At 29.2% G+C, this 9,108-nt stretch overlaps 1 protein-coding gene across 1 annotated transcript; it reads right to left on the bottom strand.

Moving 5' to 3' along the window:
• Nucleotides 1-5,604: 5,604 nt before the first annotated feature.
• On the bottom strand, nt 5,605-8,598 carry LOC139848258 (alanine--tRNA ligase, chloroplastic/mitochondrial-like). The gene is made up of 6 exons (XM_071837994.1): nt 8,404-8,598; nt 8,209-8,291; nt 7,651-7,698; nt 7,435-7,500; nt 6,181-6,359; nt 5,605-5,874 (listed from the first exon to the last, which is right to left on the bottom strand). Exons 4-6 carry the CDS (start codon nt 7,471-7,473, stop codon nt 5,856-5,858), a joined length of 237 nt encoding a protein of 78 aa, XP_071694095.1. The 5' UTR covers nt 7,474-7,500; nt 7,651-7,698; nt 8,209-8,291; nt 8,404-8,598; the 3' UTR covers nt 5,605-5,855.
• Nucleotides 8,599-9,108: the final 510 nt, after the last annotated feature.

Below are 9,108 nucleotides of genomic sequence, written 5' to 3'. Positions count from 1 at the left end.
ATATAAAGAAACAGATTTATATATAATTCGATTCCATTTCACATAACCATCAATTACTGTATCTGATTTTGTTTGAACCTCTTCAGTTGTTTTATGTCCAAATCGATCGTACAAATCATTCCTTAAAAACAAAAATCGTTAACAGTGTATCAAACTTTATATCTTTTTATATTTTTATTTATTTTGTCTGATTGAGAAGATTTTTAATCACGGGCCTTCATATAAGCGATCAATTATGTTAGAACTGAACCACTTCAATTCTTTTTCACTATCATTATTGATTACCAAATATAATAAACTCAAATTGTTCAATTAAAATAAAAACAGAAACAGTATTCAGCTCGGTTCCCTGTTCTGTACAAATTTTTCAAAAATTTCGAAAACGATTTAATTTTCAAAATGTATAAATGCATTTGTGTTAGAAACCTTCTACTCAAACTGTGACGATCGCTCCAAATCCATATGGACGAACACGTCATTCATTGATTTCATTGCGAGGTATTTGACCTCTATGTGATACGTTTTGTAACATTGCATTCGTTTGAAAAGGTATTTCATAAATGAATATATAAATTCCAGGTTTTTTTACATCTGATGATTCCTACGTATAGACAATCACCATTTAAATGGTTTACAATAATACATCTGTTGACAATACAGTCAAAATAAGATACATGGTAATGGTTTGATGAATGCAAGTTTCTTGTATATAGCATGTATGACTCCAAGCACATAACTTGTATCACGTATGAGCAAACAGCGGAAGACTTCTAGAAACCTGAGAATAAACATGCTTCAAGTGTCAACACAAAGGTTGGTGAGTTCATAGTTTTAATATTACACATAATCCGTATATCAATGTGGATTACAAAAGTTCAGTTGTTTTATTCAAAACGTTTATCATTATGTTTTAAATAAAAGGTGGATCACAAGATTTCAGTTGTTTCATCCGAAACGTTTATCAATCGGTTCTACAAAGTTGAGAACCCTGGTAACTAAACTTTAACGTTTATAATAAGTACCCCTCGTTTAACATGCAACCAACATGTACAATACACGCAATCCAATGTGTACTAACTTCAAATAGCATACGTCTGTTTTATAGTTCAGGCTAGAGTTTCTTTCTATACCTGGAACAGACGGGGATGTCAAGCCCTATGGATCCATATATAACTACTCGCGCCTACCAGTTCTTATAACCGGCAGTTACTAGTTACCAAAGCTAAGGGATTTTCGGTTCAAACTCGGTGTAGAATTTAGTATGTACTTGTATCCATTGCGTTTAAAATAAAGTGCATGTATTCTCAGCCCAAAAATATAAATTGCAAAAGCAATTAAAAAGGAAGCAAATGAAACTCACGCATATAAATCTAGTATTTTTAGTATTTATAAACAGTCGCATGTATTCTCAGCCCAAAAATATATTGAGTAAAAGGGATCATATGAAACTCACACAAAATCAGTTTTAGTATTTGTATCCATTTAGTAAAACAGTTTATAAAACTGCGCATGTATTCTCAGCCCAAAAATATATATTGCAAAAGCAATTAAAATGGGAGCAAATGAAACTCACTGTTTAATATTGATATACAATATTGCAGGAAAGCACGTAGACGCATCGGAGATGATTAACACGAGGTTTGATTCACAAAAAAATACCCCCGAACATTACCCATAACCTCCTTGGCAATAACCCATAATTTCCTTAGCTCTAGCTTGCTCGAAAACTCATTTTGAAAATTACTTGGACAGCACTCCATCGTAATATTTGATGTACATTATTATTTTTGTATCGCAAAAATAATAACACTAATAATAAAAAAAATAATAAGATTAATAATAATCTTATTAATAATAATAATAATAATAATAATAATAATAATATAAATAATAAATAAAATAAATACGGAGTAATATGTATGTGTGTGTTTTTTTTTCTTTCTTTACTCGGCAGAAAATGTTGCAATTTATAGAACCTGGCCTGAAATCTGGAGTCATGCGACTCGCATGGAAATGGCCTTCTGGCCATGCGACTCGCATGAGGACCAGGGACAGCTCACATTGTTTTGGCTCCTAGCTTGTCGACATAATATAAAATAAATATAAATATATAAATAATTAATATAATTATTTATATATTATATTTTATTCTTGTGCATAGTAGACTAGATATTTTTGGTCCGTTGCGTCGGGCGTTTCTTCTTGACTCGGGTCCCGGTTCTGGATTTTCAGACGTCCTTGCGTACTATTTTATATCGTGTACTTTGCGTTCCGCAACTTGTACTCTTGTCATTTTTAGACGTTCTTCATCAATAATTTGAACCTTTTTAATTGTATCTTGTACATTTGAGCATTTTGGACCTTTCCGTCTTCAATTCTTCGTTTTCGCCTTTTGTCTTCGCACTTATTAAATATAAACGAATATTACTTGAATATGGAACAATTACAACTAAAATCCTGTCTTTCTTGGGGGATAATGCTATGAAATATATGTTCCTTTTTAGCCTTATCAATAGCCTTAAATTATCCCTTAATTATATCACTCAAAGTGTATCTTAAACTTTCGAGTGTTTTGGTCATTTACTTCTATAAATCATCGTCTCGCTATTTGTTAAAATACATTTTTATAATAGCGTTTTACTGTAGCAAAGTTACTGTAGCAAAGTCAAATTTTACTGTAGCAATTCACTGTAGCAAAGTCAATTTCACTGTAGCAAATAGTGATTTTCGAAAACACTGTAGCATTTTGAGTAATGTGGCAATTTGAAAACACTGTAACAAATTAGTGTTTAACTGGTTCATCTTAAACGCTTTAGTTAACTTATCTAAATATCAATTGAATCAATAAACGAATGTTACTATCGTTTATTATATATATGTATATATCTTTTTAATATACATAAATCAGTTTTTAAATACACATTGGAAGTTATTTATAAATAAATTTTAATAATAAATATTTCAACTTATCATATACATTCAAATAGATATTTAAACGAATAAGTTTAATGTACGGTATCAAACAATTAATACATTGTTACCTTTTCATGTTATAGTATATATGTATCTATTTACATATAATTGTTCGCGAATCGTCGAAAACAACCGAAGGGTATTTAAATATATAAAAGTAATTCAAAAATTTTGAGATTCAGTTTTACAGACTTTGCTTATCGTGTCGGAAATGTTAATCATACAAAGATTAAGTTTAAATTTAGTCGAAATTTCTGGGTCATCACACAAACTATCTGGAAAGATTCAACTCTCAATTTTTCATATCGTGTTCGAATTTTGGAGTCAAAGTGTTATTTCAAAAAGTCAACTTTCTGGTTCATCGTGAAATTAGAGAGCAATTTGATGTTTTAAGATCAACCGAAGGTCCAGATAGTTTCTAGGAATCATTTACGACTTCTTTCATGTTATAACTTTTAAATAAAACAAACTAGAATTCAAGATTGGGATTAGAGTTCATAATCGAATTTTTTTCTGATTACAGTGTCTGTTTTTTTATTTATTTTTCTTTTGTTTTAATTAAATCAATTATTCTGTAATTACATTCTGTATCCTTTTAAATCCTAAATCAAATAAAGTAAATTGTTATTAATTGAATTGGATCTCTGGTCGATTGTTGCCATGAAGAAGAAGAAACAGATAAGGCAAGCTTATAAAAATTAAATATGGGTATAAATCAGAAATGAAGTAGACAGATGGTTGGTCCTGGGTGTTGTGATAAATTGAGAGGTCTCGGGTTCGAGCCTCGTCATGGTCAATTGTTTTTAGGAAAGCATTTTTACAATGGTATATATTTTATTTCTTTTCCATTATCATTATTATTATTATTATTATTATTATTATTATTATTATTATTATTATTATTATTATTATTATTAATAATATTAATGTTATTATTAGTTATTGTTATTGTTATTAATGCTAGTATATTAGTTATTGGTATTAATATTTTTTTTACTAATAAAAAGTAGTAGATACTTTTTTATTATTATTATCATAATTGTAATTACAAGTAGGATTAATATTATTATTATTATTATTATTATTATTATTATTATTATCGTTATTGCTAATATTATTATCATCCCCAACATTATTATTAAGTAAAATGTTATTAATATTATCATTTGTATTATTATAAATATTACTAAAAACATAATTCTTACCATTTCAGTATTATTATCAAAATTATGATCATGATTATTATTATTATGAAAATAATACAAATTATTATTTTTATATTAGTATTAGTATTTTTTTTTATAAATAATATAATGGTTAATATTAACATAAGTATTATTATTTGTATTATCACGTATATTATTATTATGTAAATTACTAAAATCGGTAACATAACTATTGTTAACAGAAAAATTAATATTTTACAAATATAATTATTAATATCATTATTATTATCATTAATAGAGTTATTAATATTATTATCATTAGTAAAATTAAGTATTATAATTATTATCATTATTACCACTATTAATATTATTTTTGGTTTTATTATAAATACTACTAGCCTAAGACCCGCGAACTTCGCGGGTTTTTTTAAGGGTGAAATCAAATATCTAATTGTCCCTTAATACAACTTTACATAGTATTTGTTATGTTGATTAGACATCAAAACAATATGAAAAGTAATGTTGTATTAATATTACAAAAACCAAATGACTTAAATTTGCTAGCAATAATATTGAAAAAAAGCCGAGACTTGGTATCTAATTTTTAGATCGAGTTTCCCACAACTTACTCCTTGATTCTAATCTTTTAACGCGTTGTCGAATTGTACAGAGAGCGAAAGACGCTTTCTTTATCTTGAATATACCTTGGATCTCGTCTAAAGTAATAACGTGTAATCTATCAGTGTGCAACAAAGAAAAGCCAATAGAATTAAAACACTCCATGAAAATAGTTCACATGTACAAATTATCAAATAATACTGAAAGATGTAACATTATAAACGACGAAGCGAAATATATTACAATCACTTAATCTAAAACTTTTAGCATAGCAGGTAACATGCCAATTTGCTCAAACATTTTATCACTAAAATTGGACATTTAGTATTATATCCTTTGTCAACAAAAGACTTCAAAAGAATGTGTCGGCTAGATCTTTTTTTAAGTTATCTATGTCATTTGTAATTTCGATCTCTTTTTCCAAAGTAGATAATTTCAATGATTCCATTTTTATGGTTCAATTCAGTAACAATTCAACGTGGTTCATTAGTAACACGAAGTTTGAACATAAAAAGGTGTTATAATAATGATTATTTAAGTTTTAAATGTTAGTAAAATCAAAGATATTTAATCACTTTACTACAATAATTTTGTTTTGAAAACATTTATCATTAATTAGTCTTACATTGAGAATATCTGAAGGGAGCACCGGAACGTTGAGCAGGTGACATGGATGTGAGGTTAATAGTTAAGATGAAATCAACGATTTTTTTTAGTAAAAGATCATCGTAATGTTAATTAATGTTATGGGTGATATGTGAGCAACAGTACCACTTGACCACATTTGTCTGCAGAAGGGCTTATTCGATCTAATCGTAATCCTTTAAAAAGCGTTCTGAGTGAGTTATTTGAGCTCCACACACGAAACCCTCTTTCTAGTCTTTTTTATATAAAGAGTGGGCCAAGCCCACTAATAACGATCCACTAAAAGGAGCCCACATATAAATAACCAAGTAATAAATAACTTGCCGAGAGTACACGGTGGTCCATTAACATTGCACATTAAGAACAACATGTGGATATTAATGGCCCATAATAACACGAACGTCATCAAAGTTATGTTTCTTCATCATTTTCATACACACTAATCCACAAGTTCTATGCAGACATTCCATATCTGAAAGCAAAACACGGGAAAAAAAGAGTTAGGTAATTTTTTTTAGATAAATTCTAGCAGATTAAAAAAGAATATAGAAGCTATTCCAAAATTAATGGAACGGAAATGGTCTAGTCAGATTAGGAATAGGAAGTTAATAAAAGTAGACAAGTCTAGGATGCAATGCATTTTCTTATATGTTCATGTCATTTACCTTTTTGATACTTGCACTTTGTTATATTAATATGGTGCGAGAAAATGAAAGGAAAGAAAATAACAACAACAATAAGATAGACAGTCCAGATATATGGTGAAAATAACCCATACTCTACGGTTGAGAGTTCCCAAGCCCATTTGATTGCTTCTTTCTTGAAATAATCACCGAAGCTAAAATTTCCAAGCATTTCAAAGAATGTACGGTGTCGCGATGTTCGGCCAACATTCTCAATATCATTGGTGCGTATACACCTCTGAGAAGTAGTGGCACGTGCTACTTGTCTTGGTACCTGAACATAAAAATAATACCTCGCAAACAAGTGCATTTTTTATTAGTCTTTAAAGTTGCAAAAAAGGGAGCTGAGCTGCATAACATCACACTACATAAGCGAAAATATAAACACCAAGAATCACATCCCATTGTACTTTTGTTACTCTTAACTTACAGTTATATTATCAACACCATGTCTGAGTTGGACACATATATTCCTTTATAACCTGTGTTACTCTATATAGCATAAGAAGTAATTTCAACTCAGTTATCTGATAATGGATCAACGTTGTGTAGTTTATAATGACAATGTATCAAACAGGTGATTTTTTTAAACAAAACTGGCTACAAAGATACAGGCATAATGGTTCAAAAGTTGTCCAAACGATTATCTGAGTTTACATTTTTTCTAAATAACAAATGAGATCATTATTTTACAATTTTTTTTGAATTACGGATTGATTTAAAATTATTTAGGAAACCATATTTTTACTAAAAAATGATCACAGGTGAAGTCAATTTACCCCAACCCCAACACATTCATTTGCCACCTTAATTTCATGTGTGATAAAGCTTTAAAGAACTCACTGAAGTATGGGAAAGAGATCGTTATGCAAAAAGTTTATATTCAATACATACAACCTCCTAAATCATTTCATTTAAAACATTATATTAATAGTGTAACAATGTCCATTTTGCACTAACAGACATTTAACATAAAGGTGGCCAATGTGAATGTTAGGGGATCACCAAACATGTGGTTGTGAGTTTCTGACCCACTGAGGACAAAGATGCAGGGTTGTAAGGTCTCGGACCCAACCCACATCAACTCCTATCTAATTAAAACTTGTTACAACCCAAATCATAAACCCATCCTGCCTCGTTTCCCAACCTACCTGACCCGTTCATGTTTACACCTCTGATACGATAGATGTAATAGCATAAAATCTTATGTAAAATGCTTATGCACAACATGCAACATTTTTGAAGTGATATCGTGAAGTATCATAATGAATAACACATATTATACTCACAGCTCTACTAAAATACAGTCATGAGCTTAAAGAAGTAGTTTTAAGGTGAGTATTACTAACTTGCAAAGCAGCAAGACAATGGAACTCCAAAACTAACATCGCATCTATAGTTGCTGACTCCGCTTCCTACAATTCAGCAACATATTCAGCAAGAAATTCTATTAGCAAGTAGTAAGTGTTAATGATATAAAAGTTAAACAACAGTTAACTTACGTATAACAAAATTAACAACAACCTAAGCTTACAAAATATGAAGAGTGAAAAACAATATATCACCTCAATTTGTTGAAGCTCTGTCTCAGAAGTTATTTAATGCTCATCTTGCTGCTTGGTAAACATATAATTACTTTTTTAGGCAACCAAGACCAAATTTAGACGATTAAGTAAACCGTACAATCATATATCTTGTTACTATAAAATGATAATAAACGTGGACACAATGACGATCCAAAACACCTTGAAGAAACCGAAAGCAGTCTATTATTAACAAACCCATCAAAATCCAGAATCAATTAACAGCTGAAACTGGAAACCCTATTACCAATTACCGTGAACTTTAGGCACATTTCACTCATCTAAAACTGATCTAGCTGTTTATTTTTATATCAATGGACAGCTGAAATAGAAACCCTATTGCATGTTTTATAATATTATATACAATCTTATGTTTATTATTGGTTTAATATTCATTATAACACCAGGAGCAATCATAGAGACTTATGAGGGCACATAATCGCCCCTAAATTCGCTCCATCTTATACCACTGCAGTTCATAATTACTAAATAATTCATGACAAAAAAATACTCCGTATTAAAAAAGAAATTATGGCTTACTTTGATCCAGCATAGGAACACATTTCATGCAAACAATGTATGAAGGTTTTGTCCAAAGCCATCAGTTGACAATAGTTAGATTCCTACAAAAAGAATAATAATGAATTGCCTAAAGAAATCAAGATCCTAATTGGGTAAAGAAATTATAGAATCTATTAGAATGGAAAGAAATTATATGAATTATGAATTGATTACCTGATTTCATAGACATTAGGATTCGTTTATATCGCATAATCTTCAACGATCGCCGGAATACCGATTTGTAGTTGTTTGTAAGATCTGAAACATCCAAGACAAAATTGAAACTCATAGTCACTCGTGATAATGAACCGATAAGTTGATGCTCGCATTCCAATATATGTCTGTTAGTTTGATTTTGATTCCAGAGAGATTGTGGAAAAACCTAGGGTTGCAAAAAATTCGAAAGCAGGTAACTAATTTGCAACTTAGAAACCCCTAATATTCCATTCTTCTCGCGTTAATTTGGTATCTGAATATTAGTAGGGGTAATTTCATCTCATTACAAATACTTTTTAAGATTATGACCTCATTAAGATGAGGTGTTTATTTCAATGGTCATGATCTAGTTAATCCTAGTGAATGGAAGGCTAGGATTAGCTTATTTCTAATAGGATGACTCATTTATCGTTTTGTTTTAATATATAGAATAGATAGATAGAAGATTATTAATATACAAATGATATATATATATATATATATATATATATATATATATATATATATATATATATATATATATATATATATATATATATATATATATATATATATATATATATATATATATATATATATATATATGTGTGTGTGTGTGTGTGTGTTAAAATATATTTAATACATATAACATAACGAAAATTTATATTTTATATAACAACATGA

The sequence above is a fragment of the Rutidosis leptorrhynchoides genome, chromosome 5, assembly GCF_046630445.1.
Source record: "Rutidosis leptorrhynchoides isolate AG116_Rl617_1_P2 chromosome 5, CSIRO_AGI_Rlap_v1, whole genome shotgun sequence".
NCBI classification, from domain to species: Eukaryota; Viridiplantae; Streptophyta; class Magnoliopsida; order Asterales; family Asteraceae; genus Rutidosis; species Rutidosis leptorrhynchoides.
Note: the sequence above shows the minus strand (reverse complement) of the source record. Positions and strands in the feature narration are given on the sequence as shown.

Coding starts and splice junctions, on each gene's coding strand:
- LOC139848258 (XM_071837994.1), bottom strand. CDS start 7,473: ATGTTAGTTTTGGAGTTCCATTGTCTTGCTGCTTTGCAA. Junction 6,360..7,434: donor ATTGTCTTGCTGCTTTGCAA/GTTAGTAATACT, acceptor TTTTATGTTCAG/GTACCAAGACAAGTAGCACG.